This window comes from Cimex lectularius, unplaced genomic scaffold (genome assembly GCF_000648675.2).
Source record: "Cimex lectularius strain Harlan isolate CLEC.00 unplaced genomic scaffold, Clec_2.1 scaffold318, whole genome shotgun sequence".
In the NCBI taxonomy this organism is placed as follows: domain Eukaryota; kingdom Metazoa; phylum Arthropoda; class Insecta; order Hemiptera; family Cimicidae; genus Cimex; species Cimex lectularius.
In genome coordinates this window covers 351,384-369,162 of record NW_019392890.1, presented here as the reverse complement: position 1 = coordinate 369,162, position 17,779 = coordinate 351,384, and the positions used below count along the sequence as shown (strand labels likewise).

At 35.1% G+C, this 17,779-nt stretch overlaps 1 protein-coding gene across 9 annotated transcripts in view; it reads right to left on the bottom strand.

The window, feature by feature from the left end:
* Nucleotides 1-17,779, bottom strand: part of LOC106669978 (synaptotagmin-7) — a 378,922-nt gene that overhangs the window by 45,501 nt on the left and 315,642 nt on the right. For 7 of the 9 annotated variants that reach the window (XM_014399921.2, XM_024229097.1, XM_024229098.1 and 4 more), the window contains 3 exons: nucleotides 11,802-11,928; nucleotides 11,711-11,728; nucleotides 11,489-11,629 (listed from right to left, as the gene is read on the bottom strand). In XM_014399921.2, coding sequence (XP_014255407.1) covers nucleotides 11,489-11,629; nucleotides 11,711-11,728; nucleotides 11,802-11,928 — 286 coding nt within the window. The remainder of the gene's footprint in view (nucleotides 1-11,488; nucleotides 11,630-11,710; nucleotides 11,729-11,801; nucleotides 11,929-17,779) is intronic. The other 2 variants (XM_014399931.2, XM_024229099.1) reach the window with 1 other exon arrangement.

Below are 17,779 nucleotides of genomic sequence, written 5' to 3'. Positions count from 1 at the left end.
TTGTAGAAGGTTATAAACTTTCGCACTTCTAACGCAAATGTAAAAAGAGTCAGGTTGCAATTTGCACATATGTAAAAAAGTATAAATAAAAAAAAAACCTAGTAAAGACCTTAAAGAAGATATTGAACTCTACATAGTGTATGTAGTTTTTATCCATATTCTTACCTTCACCCATGTCTAATTTAGAGAAAAATAGAACAATATTGGATGGCGGTGCGTAGGTTGTAAAAAAGCCTGCTCCTTTTAACCTTTAAACTTTAGGCTGTTAGTAACATTTAAAGTTTTATGTTACTCGTGTATTATCTAATTGATACAGTCATATATGAATATAATTGATAATAAAATGGTAATAAATATATAATGTACGATATATAACAATACTTCTGAACTAAATTTTCGGAAGGGTTAAAGGGTGAATTGACGTTGATCTGTGATATTCTCACTACATCAATTGGCAAACGCTTGTGCATTTCTCTCTCCCTCCCTCCCTCCCTCCCTCTCTCTCTCTCTCTCTCTCTCTATATATATANTATATATATATATATAAATAAAATGTAAACCCTTGAGTGAGAGCGAAAGTTTAGTCATGTTTTATTACATAGTAAAAACGATATTGTGTGAAAAAAAAGACAGAACAAAGAACGAAACGTCTTAGTCTGTTCTTTAAGCGACACGAGAAATTTTCAAACTGTTACATTCTTTATATAAAACAGGAGGCAAGGAAAAGATCAAAGGGTACAAATCAACTGTCATGGGACGTAAATTAATTCAACGAATTGGCAAATTCTTAGCTAGCAAAGGTACAAAGAATAAAACGATGAAAATTGTGTTTGTCCTTCTTTAGCAGAAGGAACGTTTCGAGGGTTATAACGCGCAATTAAGGGCCTGGAAATTCCACGCTGTTATAAACGCTACTACTTTGGCAACGCGATACTTCTGCGATCCTTTGTCTTTCGAGCGAATCTCAACTCTTACAGAATTCAAATTTTAAGAAATAAAACATTGTTTCTACATGTCATTATTAACCGTTACTGTACAAAGAACATTTCATAAAGTGTGTGGTGATTAGTGACCGTTAATCGATAATTATTCAGAAATCGTGAGATGCGGTCTGGTGTGATAGGTTTCAGAAAAATGTTTTCTTTATCGTGCCAACGTTTTCATTTTTATTGAGATCATATTCAGGGCCTGGGATTTACAAACATTGTTTACATTAAACAAATACATTTAGGATGTGGAAAAGCGAATTTATACAATGCAAAATATTTGTTGTTAAATGTAAACAATGTTTTTAAATCCCAGGCCCTGAAGATGATCTCAATAAAGATCGAAACGTTGCCACGATAAAGAAAATGTTTTTCTGAATCCTACATCACACCAGACCGCATCTCACGATTTCTGAATAATTATTTCATAAAGTCTTTCATAACAGTAATTATTGATATGACCAACTGGCTGACAAACCAATCAAAAAGACCATCTGAGATGATCAAAAAGAGGTAAAGTAAAAGTTATTCGTAACTTTTTATATAATTGGTTAATAATGGAGTGATATAAAAGGTATTATTGTACAATCCTCTCACCAGGTTGGTGTGTAGCACCCTAGGTTATTTTATTTCAATAATTACTCACCTTTCTTCTCAAGGATATTGAGGCTTTAGGTGATCTATTACTAGTCCTGTATTAAGTTCGCATTAAATGTCAAATCGGAAATCTTGAATTATAAATATTTTATCATTAAAGTATGAATGTCGGTTGTGATGCACCCAACCTAGTCATTAATCTTTCAATTAATTAAGGTTTTTAGTAGAGATAAAAAAATTCAGTGCCACGAGCGGGATTCGAACCCACGACGTTCGGCTTGATCCGCCGCTACTCTACCACGCTATCGTGACTTCGATCCACTCGGGCACTAATTTCCCATCTCAACCCCACCTTTTGAATTTTCCCTCCTTTTTGTTATTTTTCAAATGTCGTGTAATCTATTTGATTCTCGGCGACAAATGAAATGGCCACGGAGAGATTTTATCTCAACCAATACATAAAGATTAATTAATTGAAATTATATATTGTATTTACGTATATCGAATTTACTTCCTTACAGAAATAATAAAACATTCTTTTCGGGCAAAGTAAGTTAAAATATTTTTCTAACAAGAAACAGTGTTAATATTCGTTTTTAGCACCCCACAAAACCACTGAATACAAATTTGGTATTATCAAAAAATACTTTTTTTCCAATCAAATCTATCGCCTTCCGATCTTTTACGAAATTAATAAAAATGACGCTATTGATTTACGGGAGACTTTACAGGGTTCTAGGACATCCACGTAATGGCTTAAATTTAGTATTAGTAAATAAATTAAACGGGGGATATAAAATAAAAGTTGAATATGTTTCTTAATTCATCTTTATTTTTGCACTCATAGTCACATAAAATCAAAATTTATCGTCAGAATCACAAATAATAGTAATTAAACGTTTTACTATTTAATTTAATAAGTTATAGTTATAAGTTAAAACAAAGTATATCTTCCATAAAAATCTCCGTGGCCATTTCATTTGTCACCGAGAATCTAATAGATTACACGACATTTGAAAAATAACAAAAAGGAGGGAAAATTTAAAAGGTGGGGTTGAGATGGGAAGTTAGTGCCCGAGGGGATCGAAGTCATGATAGCGTGGTAGAGTAGCGGCGGATCTAGCCGGAGGTCGTGGGTTCGAATCCCGCTAGTGACACTGAATTTTTTATTTCAGCTAAAAACCTTAATTAATTAAAAAATATTTTACTTAACAACGTCCCTGATAATCAAGTGAACATGAGCTGGACAACAAAGAACTTTTTATTTTAATGTTTGATAATTTCAATGGTGTAACTGTTTTTTCTTGTGTGAAGTTCCCTTTTTTTAAAAAAGTTTAACGACAAATAGAAATTATGGAGTTCTGAAGAAAATGTCAATATCTCCAGAACAAATCGGTGAAGTTTGATTTTGTGGTCGATTTTTTTCACGTATTTCAAAAATTATTTACATTAAAAAAAAGCAGAACTTCAAAATTTTAATAACTACACAAAAAATCGATGATTTGTAGAGTTTCTATTTGTTTTTTTCGATCCACTCGGACACTAACTTCACACTGAATTTTTTATTTCAACTGAAAATCTTAATTAATTGACAGATATTAATTGGTCATGCGGACCACGAAAACTAGTGAATTTAATAAGTTAAATGAAGTACATCTTCACTAAAGCTCTCCGTGGCCATTTCATTTGTCGCCGAGAATCAAATAGATTACATGACATTTGAAAAATGGCAAAAAGGATGGAAAATTCAAAAGGTCGGGTTGAGATGGAAAGTTAGTGTCCGAGTGGATAGAAGTCACGATAGCTCAAGTGGTAGAGTAGAGGCGTATCTAGCCGAAGGTCATGGGTTCGAATCCCGCTTGTGTCACGGAATTTTTTATCTCAACGAATACCTTAAATATAGATAGATTACTTGAAAAATATTGTTTGGTCAAGCGGTTCACGAAAAGTAGTGAATGTGAAAGAACGTTAGATGTCTTTAAAAAAATCATTTACTGTGTTGTTGCTTTTTCTTTACCTTTACATTCAAAAAGTTCCAAAAAAATGAGCAATAGACCCCGCTGGTGAAATTTGTTCCTTTGGTCACCCGTGGTTTGAAGAGGGTTAAGAATAAGGAAATGATTGACTTTCTAAGGAGAGAAAAAGGACTTTTTTGGATTTTAGATCTGTTTGATATGCCTTTTTTTAAACTTAATTTAGTTAAATGGAGGTTCAAATAAAAATACGCACTTTAAAGCAATTATGTCACAGTTCTTCCAACTCTCTCGTTGGTTGGATTTTAAAGATTATTTTCCTACTGTCAGGTTGGTATAAATATAGCAGTTTTCATATAGGATTAGTCGATTAGTTAAAATAGAAAGTCATAAATGTCGCATAATGGATGATAAAAAGTAAAAAGCATCAGGTAAATTGCCGTATAAAAACCTTAACCAGACGGCTCATAAAATTTGCAGTAAAGGAGTTAACGAGAAGAGGATGAATGCCTATCATGCTCTTCAGCCGAGGACTTCATCGTATGAATACTTTCATGAGCGCGCTGAAATTAAAGTCAGCTTTGTTTCAAAACAACGCATTCATTTTCTTACTCGAACCCTTTTCTCGTTGTTATCGAGTACAAAACAATTTATTTATACAATTTTACTTGAAAGCCATTAACATGAAATATGATATTAATATTAGCTGTAGATGTAAATAAAATTATATTAAATAAATATAACTTGTGACATAGTACGTCAATTTCGCGTAAAATAGAAAAATATGAAAAGTGTAATCGCTAACCAGACTGTTGTTTTTTGTTCTTGTTTCTGTGTATTTTTCGTTGCTATTTGAATTATTTTTTCATATTTGACGAAGCCTTTAAGAACAGATAGGTTAGCAATAGGATAAAGAGATCGTTTTATATTTTTTCCTGTTCTACTTATTCGGAAATAAGAGATTTAGAAGAAATAAAAGAATTAACCTGTCGTACAAGAAGCATACATTTGTTTTATTTCTCCTAAAACTCTTATTTTTGAATAAGAGAACAGGAACAAAAATAAAACGATCTCTTTATCCTCTTGCTAGCCTATCTGACTCACAGGCCTCGTCAAATGTGAAAAAGTAATTCAAATAACAACGAAAATTACATAGAAAAAGAAAAAACAACGTAATAGACTCGTTAGCGTTTACAGTACTTGATATTACTGGGGGTAATTGGGGATAACCCTCTCCATTCACGCAAATAAATACATTCGTTACAATAAATAACACATATCGCATACGTCAAGGTGTATCCATGTACAACTAAAAATATTTATAGTCCTGAGATAGGATTAGCTTAAAAATTGATCATGATTGTTTGTATAATACTATTTATTGCTGAAGCTGCGTCCTATCAGGCAGTATAGTTGTCTATACTTTAAACTTTTTTGTCGTTTTTCTTCGTGCTCTTTCCTTTTTAGCTTGGCATCTAAGGTCACCCCGGACATTTACCTGTATCTGTTGTATGGCACAATACACTGCCCATTAAAAAAACCCCTGGTTTTTGCATGAAAAATGGCCAAATTTGGAAATGCATATTTTTTCAATTTTTTAAGTCACAGATCTGCGCTAGGTTGCATTTTTTAGACAATTTTACGCTGAACAAGATGACTTTTTAAAATCTTTTCCTGCCTTAAGTGATTCATCAGTAAATTCAAAAATTTCGGAATATATTTGCACTTTTTACGAAAACTTCAAATTGAGTGTGGAGCTAGGAAATCGTCCTGGAACGGCACAGTGGGGCCAAAAGGCCAAAAAGCGGAAAAATTCACACCCATGCTATTTAAATTAGGTTCACAAAATTTTGTGTGTTTATGTGTTTTAGTACGCTGAATTCAATGAAACCATTTTCGAATCGATTAGACTATATCAGCTGTCCAAAATTGTGGTCCAACATCCAAAAATCGAAAACGACTTAAATAATCATCGGTGGTATCGTTTTCTATGTTTTTGTATATGCTAAATTCAATTTTGAGCTGTGAATAGTTATCATTTATTGATTCTAAAACTAATTTACTGTATGAAATGTGTATTATATTATTAAAATGCCCACTTTACAAAAATTTGGTTATATCCGCCTTCGCTCCAGGGCCTGTTTTTCGGCAAAAATTATAGACCGACCATTTTTATGTTTTTTAGGGTAGTTAGCCGATTGCAATTGGTGCCAGAGCCACGGGATGAATACCTAACGAAGCAAAAACTACTTATATGGTGGAAAGTGATCGATATTCTGTACAGATTTAAAAAAAATTCACATTTCGAAAAAAGTCATCAGTTGGAACGTGGGCTTTATGTTTCATTGATTTCCGCGTACACGAGAATGGTTGTTCAAAATCACAATTCAAGACGCAAAGGTGGGTAAAAAAATGATCAATAAACCGGTATGAAGATAATATGTTATATAGAGCAGATAATTCAAAGAACTCGAGAATAATCACATTACGTTTGATGAGTAAATTCAAAGATTAAAGAATATTTAAACATTCAGGATAATCAGGATGCTAAGGGCGGATAGGCAGGTAGGGCGGATGATTGTTGTCTTAATGTGAACTTTAACATGTCTACAGCGAGGAGAAACTTTCCTCAGTGCGGTTGAAATTGGAGCTTGCTTTGGAGGACTACAGCTTTTCATTATTGTCGACTAATTCTTACATTGTACTGCTTTAACCCCTTAATTTTTTCAGGTTTTGACCGCAGTATTGCATTGTTAGGGATCCTAGAGAAGCAAAAAAAAATGTTTTAAAAATTTTTTCTTACCTCGCGTTGACTAACACTCCTGATAAGTTAAATCAAGTTCAGTCACAATTACTCTCTTGAATTTGGACGCCTAGTTAGTGAGTTTTAGTTAGGTTTCAGCCTTGACGTACCTAGATTCTGTGGCTAATATATTGTGAGAATCATTAATCAGATTTTCGAAATCGATACTTTCAGAAAATCAATTTTTTTCCGCCCTTGCCCCACATTGCGGCGCCATATAGCAAATCGATAGGATATTTTAATAAGTTGTCTATTGGTCACCTTCCACTTTGCTCAATTTCTTCATAGTTTTCTAGTTATTTTTGATTTTTGGGCAAGAAGCATGGGTTTTTACGAGCTTTTGGAGGTCTGTGGGTTAAAAGGTTGAGAAAATATGCATTTCCAAAGTTGGCAAGTTTTTCGTGACAAAACCAGGTTGTCGTTTTTTTTGATGGGCCGTGTAGTTCTAGCGATGTAAGGCTGACTGAGCTTGATGCTCCATATATTGTCCATTCGTTTATCTTATTACAAGCCTTTTCAAGGATTTTGATTGAAAGGTTGATAGTCGGTCCTACTGGTGTCACCGCTGTGTCATTGCAAACGTTGCAATTTTTACTCTATCTATTTTTGGAAAATAACAAGTAAAGCAGTGAACCTAATATGCTACCAATCAATTAATTAAGATTTTAAGTTGAGATAAAAAAGTCAGTGTGACGAGCGGGATTCGAACACACGACCTTCGGCTTGATACGCCGCTACTCTACTACTTGAGCTATCGTGACTTCGATCTACTCAGACGCTAACTTCCCATCTCAACCAACCTTTTTGAATTTTCCCTCCTTTTTGCCAGTTTTCAAATGTCGTGTAATCTATTTGATTCTCGGCGACAAATGAAATGGTCACGGAGAGCTTTAATGAAGTATACTTCATTTTAATTCATTACTCATTTAATGAATTAATTAAGGTTTTAAGTTGAGATAAAAAAATTGAAAAATGGCAAAAAGTAGGGAAAATTCAAAAAGGTGTGGTTGAGATGGGAAGTTGGAGCCCGAGGGGATCTCTCAAATGGTAGAGTAGCGGCGGATCAAGCCGAATGTCCTGGGTTCGAATCCCGCTCGTGACACTGGCTTTTTTATCTCAACTTAAAACCTTAATTAATTATTTGGTCAAGCGGGCCACGAAAAATAGTGAATCTAATATGCTACCTTGTGGCACTCTTGCCTTTATGTCGATCGCTCTTCGAAATGTCGTATTGTCCGGTGATAGCCCTAGCACCTTTACCTTTCTTTTTAGGATGAACGGTGATATATTCTGTAGCCATTTAATTTAAAAAATAACTGTTTTTGTTAAGTGGATTTTAAATAATAAGCAAATATCAATTGTCTGCTGATTTAAGATATTTTTTTTAACCTAGGATGCCATTTGCATTCCAAGTTGCTATTTTAAGATCTTGTCGGCTCATCAGTTTTAAATTATCTTGCTTTTTGTTTTTCTAGTCAGCCAGAAAGTTTGGTCATCGCGGTGGTTATGTTGGCCATCATTTCTACCACATACTTCAACTACATAACATGGGCATATATAAACCCGATTTGGACATTATGTAATGAGGAGGAAGAACCAGCCACCCATATCATCTTCGAAAACGATGCAACGGCTCAATGGAGACATAACCAATCATATAGTAAAAACATAGGGAATGAAATTGTAGCAGCAACAGTCAATGATAAGAAATAGATTTCTCAAAATCTAATACTTCTGAGAAGATCTAGTATCCTCATCACCATCATCATCTGCTCCTGACTGTACAGTGACATTGTTTGTCTGATGTCTGTACGGGCTACTTTTGCGTAGGGGTCTTCTTTTTTATTTGAACTGGGCCAAGGAGCCCTTACTACTCCAGAATCACTTTGTTATACAGATATGACATATTTATTGCATAGAGGAGTAATGATATCGTAAACCAGAGACTGGTACATCAATTGCATATGAAACGGTAATTAAATAACGTAACATCTCACCTAATAACGTAACACCACAAATGGACAGCAAGATTTTAACAGGGGTTTATTATAACTAACTTTCTATTTATAAAAACATCCCGGTAATCAATGATTTGTTGGAAATAATATAACTGATAAACAATACCTTCTTTTTAAGAAGAACAACAGGAATTTTGGACCAAAACAACTAGTTAATTTCACTGATTTGGTATTGAACCTATGTCGGTTCAATGTTAGGTGAGGGAATGTGTAGATTGGTAAAATACAACCGATTTGAGCTATTAGGAATGTCTATTATTTACGATGACAATTTAATTAACAGTGCATAAGGGGTTTTCATGGTTCTGGTCAGGGGTATTCAATTTGAAAATCCCCAGGCTGCTTAGAGTTCAACCGTTGATATCAAGGATGTGACAGCACTTTTTACCATCTTAAAAAAATTTAAATGTATCTGTTCCTATGATGTCTGGAGATACTAGCGACTATGTGTCTATTCATGGTTCTGGTCAGAGGTATTCGATTTGAAAATCCCCAGGTTGTTTGAACTTCAACCGATGATATCAAGGATCGGATAGCACTTTTTACCATCTTAAAAAAAAATTAAATGTGCTTGTTCCTATGATGTCTGGAGTTACTAGCGATTATGTATCTATTCATGGTTCAGGTCAGGGGGATTCAATTTGAAAATCCCCAGGCTGTTTAAAGTTCAACCGTTGATATCAAGGATCGGATAGCACTTTTTACCATTAAAAAAAAATTGAATGTGCCAGTTCCTATGATGTCTGGAGTGACTAGCGATTATGTATCTATTCATGGTTCAGGTCAGGGGGATTCAATTTGAAAATCCCCAGGCTGTTTGAAGTTCAACCGTTGATATCAAGGATCGGATAGCACTTTTCACCATTTAAAAAAAAATTGAATGTGCCAGTTCCTATGATGTCTGAAACTTAGAGACTATGTGTCTATCCATGAGCCTAGTAAATCTTATAGCTCGTTCCTGTTGCGATTCCCTACAAAAAATAATGGGTTTCTTTCAAGCAAATTGAGACTGGGTATGGAAAATGCATTCTTTGCGACAACGTAGCCTCGTCTGCACGGTTAGCTGGGGCAATCATAGGTTTACGTCCGAAGAAGAGTTCAGCGTTTAGTGGGATTCGAAGGGACAGGTATACTTTTGAGTTTCATCCATAAAACCAAACTGTAAACCGACATCTTCTGCTCTGACTTATCTAAATAGGGGTTTGAGGAAAATCGCCCAGACTGACAATAAAAGGTGTGATGTTTCATCACGACAATGCTCAGCTCGTTTCTTTACTCGCCTATAATAAAATCCTGAGTTTTGGTCGAGTGGTTTTACTACATCCACTTTATTTGTCTAACTACTGCCTTACTTGAGACTACTTATTCTGCTCCCTCAATATTTAAATTTTTAAAAAAAGAAAATCCTACGCTACAGACTAGGACAAGAAAAACGATCTGATATTCCTCAGAAATCATAATAGCTATTGTAATATGTTACTCTTTATTTTTTATCCAATTAAATAATGTAATTAAACTATAGTTTTTTTATTTTTGGCTTTGGATATAAGCTAGATGGTACCTAATCATCATCATATAATTTTCATGGGCGGACCGGTGTTAAGGGGGAATGTAGGAAGTGCCTACTATGACCCAATTAAGAACTACAAAAAAGAAATAATCGATTTTTACTGCCGAAATGTATGCGCTGACAAGAGCCCTTATGTATGCTGCCACGTTGGATGGGAATTTATAAAGCAGATCGAGCAATTTTACGAAAAAACGCAAGGTCTGATTATCTCCTAGCGGAAATCGTTAATGCCATACACGACGAGTCTCACCACAAAAAGGTAGTTTTTTGCTGGAGTCGGGGACATTGTGGCATCCATGGTAATGAGGTAGTAGACCGATTGGCGAAAAAAAGCGACAAAGAACCGAGAATATCACAATCACACAAGCACACAGACGGACGCAAAACGCCTATTCATCAAACATTTGATGCATGAACGGAGGACCTGGCACACCCAGGGAACTGCGGATTTGCTATATATATATATCCATATTCCCGGAAATGGGATCAAAACCATGTTCTCTGGAAATTATAGCACAAAATAATTTTTTACATCGATATCTCGTATTCACTGAAACCATTGCGTGTGCGGTGCATAGATGTAAAAATTTTCCCGTACAGCTGCTCGAAACTGCGAGACGTGCGATGGACCGAAAAACCTAAAGCGTATAATTTTAATATGCCCAGAATAGTGAAAAGTCAAGACAGAAATTTTTCCACCCGGAAATTTTTTGTGAAAAATTTTGAGCGAACGTTTTGCCTGGAAGCTTGCTTTAAACTGGAAATCTGGAAGCGTATAAATTGATATGTGCATTTTTGAAGATTTGTGATATTAATGTGTGATACTGTGATATAAATTGTAGTGTCGTTGTAGTTGTGTATTATGGTAGTTCATTATGCTTCGTGGTCCGATTGACCAAATAACCTCTTTCAATTAATTAATTTTTATGTAAGGTTGAGATAAAAAAGTCAGTGTCACGGGCGGGATTCGAACCCACGACCTTCGGCTTCGTACGCCGCTACGCTACCACTTGAGCTATCGCGAATTCGATCCACTCGGACACCAACGTATGGTAATTATTTACTTATGTGTAAAACTATTTATTATGTGATGTGTACTTATGTATTTATTATATAATGTGTACTATTGCTATATGCTTAAAGCAAAGCCATATAATAAAAAACATATAGTTTTTTTCATTATTTTATCTTCGTATTGATCTATGTATTAATTTCACACACAGGAACGTACAGATACACATGTACAACTACTTAATAATTAATTTGTACAACGTATGCTTCAACGTAATCAATCATATAAATAAAAATATTTAATTCTAAATTACTAAAATTTTAAAATGTTTGAAATGTCTATTATATTCTAATGTATAATTTTCCAGGTTTTTCCATTGTTTAAGTAAATATGCATAGAGTTAGCAGTTGTTGTTTTTCATTTTGTTGTTGTTGCGAGTGAAAGGGGAGCAAAGAGTTTAGAAAAATTGTTCGCAAAAATAATAAGTAAATCGAAGTTTTATTTATAAAAGGTACTTAAAAAATCTTACCGTTAAGATCCTGAGAATGAGAGTAGTGTTCTGGAAATCGTACTCCAGACTGAAGTGAATCTGTCCGACGTTTTCAGATGGCTCAGAGTTGTCGATGTACATGTCCACCAAGGATATCGATCTGCTTTGGAGGAAAGCCATCTGAAACGGGATGAAAATTGTCAATTTTTACTGAACATCCCTTACTCTAAACTGTTAGATTAAAGGAAATATTATACTTACGGAAGGGTCTTCCCCGCCCTTGACATAATTTTATATTACTTTTTATAATTAAAGGGATGAAGATAAAGGGTATGGAAAGATTTGAACTCACCGAAGGATGTTCTCCTCCTTTGACATTGTGAAGAGCTTTGTGAGGTGCGGGTGGTGTTTTCGAGTCCGGTCCTGTTGCTCCTGGAGTCGTCCCTCCAGGAGACTTGCTCCCACCGCTTCCTGTAGTGCTGAAACAGCATAACCTCATTCAGTACAAATTCTTTTTATTTTCCAAAAACACTTAACACATCACGACACCAAACTATCTCTAAATTAAGTAGGAAGTTATAATCCAGAAGAAGAACCGGTAAAAACGGCCCGTAAAGGTTTATCTGTTGCTCAAGAAACAATTTTTCATGTTCTATTGATGAGGACAAAATCTACCAAACTAATTTGACGATTATTGTTATATAATGAATAATGTTTTTTTGTCTGAACTGGTTCGTATGTACAAAATTGCAGATCGAGGAAAGTACAACAGTTTGCCTACATTATTCAAATAATCTTAAACAATTTTTTTTCTAATAACTTTAAGAATTCGTTTTATGTTTTCCTGACTTGAAGTTCAGAAATACCTCAATTTCATAGTATCTCCAACAATCTCTGGTAATTAAAAGTAGTATATTTAAATTCACTAATTTCGTGGTCCCCTTGATCAATTAAATCATTACAATTAATTAAGGTTTTTAGTTGAGATGAAAAAAAGTTAATGGCACGAGAGGGATTCGAACCCACGACCTTGGGCTAGATACGCCGCTGCTCTACCACCTGAGCTATCGTGACCTCGATCCACTCGGACATCAACTCCCCATCTCAACCCCACCTTATGAGTTTTCAAAACTGGATCGAGGTCACGATAGCTCAGGTGGTAGAGCAGCGGCGAATCTAGCCGAAGGTCGTGGGTTCGAATCCCTCTCGTTCCATTAACTTTTTTTCATCTCAACTAAAAACCTTAATTAATTGTAGTATATTTAACTTGTTCCAAAAGTTTCCCCTAAATTCAGGAAAAGCTTCATTCATGAAAAATGACGATCGATCGTTTGTTTTTTACGACGAGCTTTGTACATATTTTTGATATGCGGTTATAAGCCATTAAAGGTCATTTCTTTCAAGTACATCATTGGTGGCTGTTTACATTTTAATTGTCTTTAATAAATCCAATTAGAAAAGCGGACATGAATTTGTAAACCAGGCTTTCACCGGGGTTTAATGATTAAATCTCATTTTGTGAACCTCCGCTCTTAGGCTGTTTTAATTACGCCGTTTTACGAAACGCAAATCCCTTTTGGAAAGTGATAAGGCACCGATTTAATAAATTCTGAACCTATTATAAACCGTGTTTCCGGCGTTAATTTCCGCCTGCCGGATATTGCAAATTGCAAATGGCCTATTTGTACTAAATTTCACTGATCTGCGTTGTAAATTAAGTCAAAAATAACATGGTAGTGGTATGACAGTTTTCCCGAGATTTACAATGCAAATCTACTTTTATTAGTGTTGTATAATTAAATTACCTGTTCGACCGAAAAAAACCGTTCCAGAGTATATTAAAATCAAATTAATTCGTCAGGAAAATAAAATTTCCTACTCAAAAATACAATGAAATATTAAGTTGTTATTTATCACATTAGGAAATAAAATTATACATATATTTACTATCGTACAGCTATGTAGATGACTCACCATAATAACATCAACCATCGAACAACATAAATCACAGACAGATCTGAGATAATTAAACAAAAACATAAAATTCAAGTCAGAAGTAGAAAACATTGACAGTATAAATTTCCTAGACTTCAGAGTCACTAAATCTGACAACAAACTAAGATTATACATATACAGAAAACCAGCAGCAACCGACATCATGCTAGCGAGTCAAACCACCCCCACTGACATTAAACGGATAGCACTGAAATACTTGACAGATAAATAAAACAGTAACACTGGTAAATGATAACCCAAAGAAAAGAACTAAAACAGGAAAATCAATGGCTCCTAATATAGCTAAAACAAAAAATAATAAACTGAATGACATAAAAAAAACAGACACCAAATAGACTGTTAAGATTAAAGAAAGAAATGTACAAACTAACAAAATTACGATTAAAAACAGCTTTTTTATGTTTTAAATCTAAAATTTTCTAGCATTGTATAAATTCCATTTTTTTTTAAATCTAAAATTTCTAGCATTTTATAAATTCATTTTTTTATATCCTACATGTATTTGTAAAATTTAAACAATATTTATAAATCCCAGGGCCTGAAGATGATCTCAATAAAGATCGAAACGTTGGCACGATAAAGAAAATGTTTTTCTAAAAATCTACGTCACATCAGACCGCATCTCACGATCTCCAAATAAAAAACGGTCATTAAAAACAACACTGAATACCACGAACACAATCGGAAAGGTAAAAAAAAAAATACAATCGATACGATCAATTATAAGATCGTTTAAATGACGAAAATTCTCGGCGACTCACCCTGCAGAAAAGCGGAGAAAAAACGCGATTTCTTTTTTTCATTTTGCACGATAGTGACATAAAACACCCACCAATCTACACTTCAATAAAATATAGTGATATGGCTCGATAGTTTTACTATTTTTTGAGAGTGCACTTTGAAATTTATCTCTTATAAAGACAATAAAAAAGAGCAGTATCTGTCAGGAAGGACTGGGTAGAACAGTTCCAACTCAGATAGACCAGTTACAGCCTCATAAACCTGTTTTCTATCTATTTTTTTTACGAGAGTTCTCAATAGGAGAGGTAATAAAAAACCCTCAGAGTGCCGGTGTTTTTGAAGAATTTGTAAGTATGTCGGGTTCGAATGCAGGGCCGCTGGATTCGAACCCGGGACCTTCACTTTATTGTGATGAGTGCCGTGTCAACGACTAAACCGTTGCGGGCACCGACGCCCCCTTTTTTTTGTTAAACTTCTCCTTTCCCGCTGATCAAATTCAGAACAACATATAAACCACGGATAAAACACAAATGAAAATTAAAGTATCCTACTCTTCGTTGAAACGTTCGACATAAGATCGACTAACAGCAAATAATCAATGCTTAACTCAACCAAAGTTTTTTAAACTTATCCTCACTCTTCCGATAAATTAGACAAGTTTGCCAACTTTACGCCTCTTGGGAATCCGATCGTGTACAGCCAACAAGTTGTTTTGATGATGCTCCACTCTTGAGTTTTAATTACTGTGGGACAATTTATTTCTTCATATTGTCGAGTCGTGGCTTTTCTCAAAGCGTACGATTTGTACTTTCCGTTAAAATATGATGAATGTTTTTTTATTTTATCAAGAAAAACGAATTTTTTAGATTACAAAGCCCTGTTGCCTTTTGCACTTAAAAAATTAAAGTGTGCAGTAGTTGCTGGAAAGTTTCTCCCGGAAAGAATAATGACACAACCCACTTATGAGCAAGATGTCAATTTGATCAATTGGCCTAAAGATTCTGGAAGAACAAAAATCTATTGATATTTAATCTGTGAGCTTGCAACTTAATTCGAACTTAGAAAAACTATTGGATTGCCAATACACAGTTTCGCTATTTTGTAACTGTTCTTGGTACTCTAGGTTATCTTGTATGGTTATGTTATGTTATGTATGTTGGTTTTATATCTTCATCGTGCGGTTGCTTCACTTTCAAAGATGATAAGAATAGCAGTTTCTTCCACCTTATCGCATAACCTACAGAGTCATCACCCATACCCATGTTTTAAGGCGTTTTCACAGATGCCAGTGACCACCTACCATTCTCCTGAGTTTTACACTGTGTCAATGTGCTGTTTTTAACAAGTGTACCAAAAAGTTTACTATGTCTGGCATCTCTGGATTTGTCCTTTTTTTGTGAACTGAGATTGAAAAATATTGTTTTGATCAAATTTACTATTTTCGTGGTCCGCTTGACCAATTAATACTTTACAATTAATTAAGGTTTTTAGTTGAGATGAAAAAAAGTTAATGGCACGAGAGGGATTCGAACGCACGACCTTCGGCTTGATACGCCGCTGCTCTACCACCTGCGCTATCGTGACCTCTATCCACTCGGACATCCACTCTCCACCTCTACCTCACCTTATGAGTTTTCTCTCCTTTTGCCATTTTTCAAATGTCGTGTAATCGGTTTGGATTCTCGACGACAATTGAAATGGCGACGGAGAGCTTTAGTGAAGTGTACTTTATATTAATTAATTAAATTCACTATTTTCGTGGTCCGCTTGACCAACTAATACTTTACAATTAATTAAGGTTTTTAGTTGAGATGAAAAAAAGTTAATGGCACGAGAGGGATTCGAACCCACGACCTTCGGCTTGATACGCCGCTGCTCTACCACCTGAGCTATCGTGACCTTGATCCACTCGGACATCAACTCCCCACCTCAACCCCACCTTATGAGTTTTCCCTTCTTTTGCCGTTTTTCAAATGTCGTGTAATCGGTTTGGATTCTCCAATTGAAATGGCGACGGAGAGCTTTAGTGAAGTGTACTCCATTTTAATTCATTAAATTCACTATTTTCGTGGTCCGCGTATCAAGCCGAAGGTCGTGGGTTCGAATCCCTCTCGTGCCATTAACTTTTTTCATCTCAACGAAAAACCTTAATTGTAAAATTGTTTTGATCGTTGTGTCCCAGTTATAGAATCTGGGCCTAGAAATGATATTTCCGATCATCCTCTGGCCAATTTGTCTGCTGCTCATTAAAAGTTCTTTGTGCCCTGGTACCAAAGAATCAAGTTGCTGTTTCCATAGATTTTTGATATTTTGCTTGTATTCACCGAAAATTCTAGATGTTATGTTTTTCAGTGCTATTGCTTTTTGAGCCGCTTGGCTGTCTGATTTTATGAGGAATTGTTTTTAAGTGTAATCCTTTTAAGATTTTTTATCGCACAAGCATCGATAGCATGTCTGATCTTGAAAGTCTGAGGTGTTCTTCCCTAATAAGTCTGTTTGATCACCTGACTCGGTTCCAACACTGGTTTTAGCGCTATCTGCATACCATGTATATTTGATTTATTCTTCTCCTTTGTACTCTATTAAAATTTCATGAATATTACTGAGATATATCTAGGAATGGGTGTCAATTTATTAAAAAATTTCAAAGCATAATTAGGTTACTATGCTTTTAAAACGTTAAAGATGATAGTCGTTACTTGTTGTCACATTTATCCATATTGGAATCGAGTGTCATCAATATCATGTTGGCTTAGCCATATCAGAACAGCGGAGACAATGGCAGTGAGAAAATCATGGAAACTAGGAGAATTTAGAATCGGGACATTCGTAGTCTTCACCACTACAAGACCTCAAGTTTTTTTATTGCAGGACAAGCCATTATAAAAAGCATAATGTTTCGAAAACCAACAGGAAAAGAGAACCGAATATATGAAAAAATATATATTTAACAAGATTATTTATTGATTACATTGCTTAGTTATTAATATACGCTTGCCCAAAACTTGTAGTACCGTGCCTGCTTTAACTGTTAATTTAATAGAGTAATTAGACCGCCAGAGCTTTCTGACTATACAAAGGGTAATTACCAGTTCAGCAAACTCATCACGGAATTGTTAGTAGCGGAACTGCCACGGCTAGGCGTGCGAGAAAGTTCCCAGTTTCTCCCCTCTTCTACTATTGTGCGTTCAATTCTATTCTCTGATTGGAAACATAATGTGCTCGAATTTCGCGTTACATGCCTGAAAATCCTGGACCGTGTTGAGAAGATCTCCAAGTGACTGTGATCAAAACCCGACTTGGGGGTAACAAGTTTCGAGACTTTTACTTTACTATTTTTTTCTTCTTCTCGGAAAAAAATTTAATAAAACTTAAAAAGTGGCGGGACGAACCGAGACGAGAAGAAGGAAGCAATTCGCGGCCTGCAAGATCCTGACCCGGAGGGCACTGGGTTCGAGGCTAGTGCGCTCCGGGTTCGAGATTGGAAAAAAAAGCAAGGAGAGTCAGTTCCAGATAGACGAGTAAGAGGTGGTCTCCACGAGGAAAATAAAATATTAAAAAAAAGTGTGTGTG